This window comes from Brachionichthys hirsutus, chromosome 11 (assembly GCF_040956055.1).
Source record: "Brachionichthys hirsutus isolate HB-005 chromosome 11, CSIRO-AGI_Bhir_v1, whole genome shotgun sequence".
NCBI lineage: Eukaryota > Metazoa > Chordata > Actinopteri > Lophiiformes > Brachionichthyidae > Brachionichthys > Brachionichthys hirsutus.
In genome coordinates this window covers 818906-820316 of record NC_090907.1, presented here as the reverse complement: position 1 = coordinate 820316, position 1411 = coordinate 818906, and the positions used below count along the sequence as shown (strand labels likewise).

Genomic DNA, 1411 nt, shown 5'->3' with positions numbered 1-1411 from the left:
CGGCGTTGGTGACATCACCAACGGACGCTCCAATCACAGGAGCCGCTGCACGCCAAACGTCCCGACAGCCTAAAGTTTACCTGAGCCAGCTAGGCTCCTCCCCCCCCGGCAGCAGGGACTCACCTGGGAAGGAGGCCGCTCCTCGGAGCTCCAGGCACCAGCAACGAATCAAACAAGGGGGCGGGGCATGGAGTATTGGTTCGGGCTGAGATTGGCGGGTCGGACCGACAGTTCCTTCTGTGTTATTGGGAGATGGCGTCTTCGTCGTGGGCGGGGTTTAAGTCCACGACAGTCGTCCCTCGAAGAGAAGCTCCTCCCATCCCCTCTGCCGATGACGACGGTTGGGAGTTTTTGCTGGCGCCTCCTCCTGGGAGGCAAGCAGGCGGAGTTAATTCAGGAGCAGGTGAGGAAGAGGAGCCGGAAACTTCATTTACCCTGTCCTGTAGAGGAGGAGCAGGGGGGCGGGGCCAGGACATTGGCCCCTCCTCCTCCTCCGTTGGTCTGGGAGCAGACGTTGGCGTGGCGGGCGGCGGCCTTCTGCTTGTAGTGATTGCTGTGCAGTTTGTACTTCATCAGGAGGATGAAGATGAAGACGAGGACGGACGCCACGATGATGCCGCCGATGATGATGATCATGGTGCCTCCGAGGAACTGAAGGGAAACACACGGAGACGGTCGGGGGAACGTCCCGGGGACCCAAACGCACCGCCGTCTGCCGGGCACCCACCTGGTCGCGTATGGAATGGCAGCGCCCAAACTCCGCCTCCGTGCTGAAGGACACGCAGCCCACCAGCTTGGTGCCTGTCAGCGCCGTCACGCCGTCGTCGTAGACGGCCAGGACGCACAGCTCGTAGTCCCGGGACGACGCCAGGTCGCTGAGCAGGAAGTACTTGTGGTTGGCTGGGATCATCCTGGACGGGGGGGGCGGGGGGACACGGAGACATTCAGTCAACAAAAGGCGCCGTTTTAGATCAGATGATGCGTCTGCAGCCTGGTGAATCCGGTTCAGGGACGATGTCTCCGGGCCCGTGAGTGTTCCTCCCACAGGTGTGTGTGTGTGTGTGTGCGTGTGTGTGTGTGTGTGTGTGTGCGTGCGTGTGCGTGCGTGCGTGTGTGTGTGCGTGTGTGTGTGTGCGTGTGTGTGTGTGCGTGTGTGTGTGTGTGTGTGTGTGCGTGTGTGTGTGTGTGTGTGTGTGTGTGTGTGTGTGTGCGTGTGTGTGTGTGTGTGTGTGTGCGTGTGTGTGTGTGTGTGTCCCAGAGAGACGGCCAGTCCATCATACCGGTCTGGTCTAAGTGCTGCAACAAACCACGTCAGACAAATAGTTGAACAAACGCCTCAAGCCCTACGCCTCTTACACGCACACACCCACGCACGCACGCACCCACACACACGCACGCACACGCACGCACA

The 1411-nt window shown here is 60.6% G+C and overlaps 1 protein-coding gene across 1 annotated transcript in view; it reads right to left on the bottom strand.

Moving 5' to 3' along the window:
• Window positions 1-242: 242 nt before the first annotated feature.
• si:cabz01090165.1 (uncharacterized protein LOC100333421 homolog) overlaps window positions 243-1411 on the bottom strand; it is a 14049-nt gene continuing 12880 nt past the window's right edge. Inside the window, exons 7-9 of the mRNA XM_068745222.1 lie at window positions 728-911; window positions 435-651; window positions 243-367 (exon numbers count right to left, since the gene is read on the bottom strand). Of these exons, the coding sequence (XP_068601323.1) occupies window positions 243-367; window positions 435-651; window positions 728-911 (526 nt within the window). The remainder of the gene's footprint in view (window positions 368-434; window positions 652-727; window positions 912-1411) is intronic.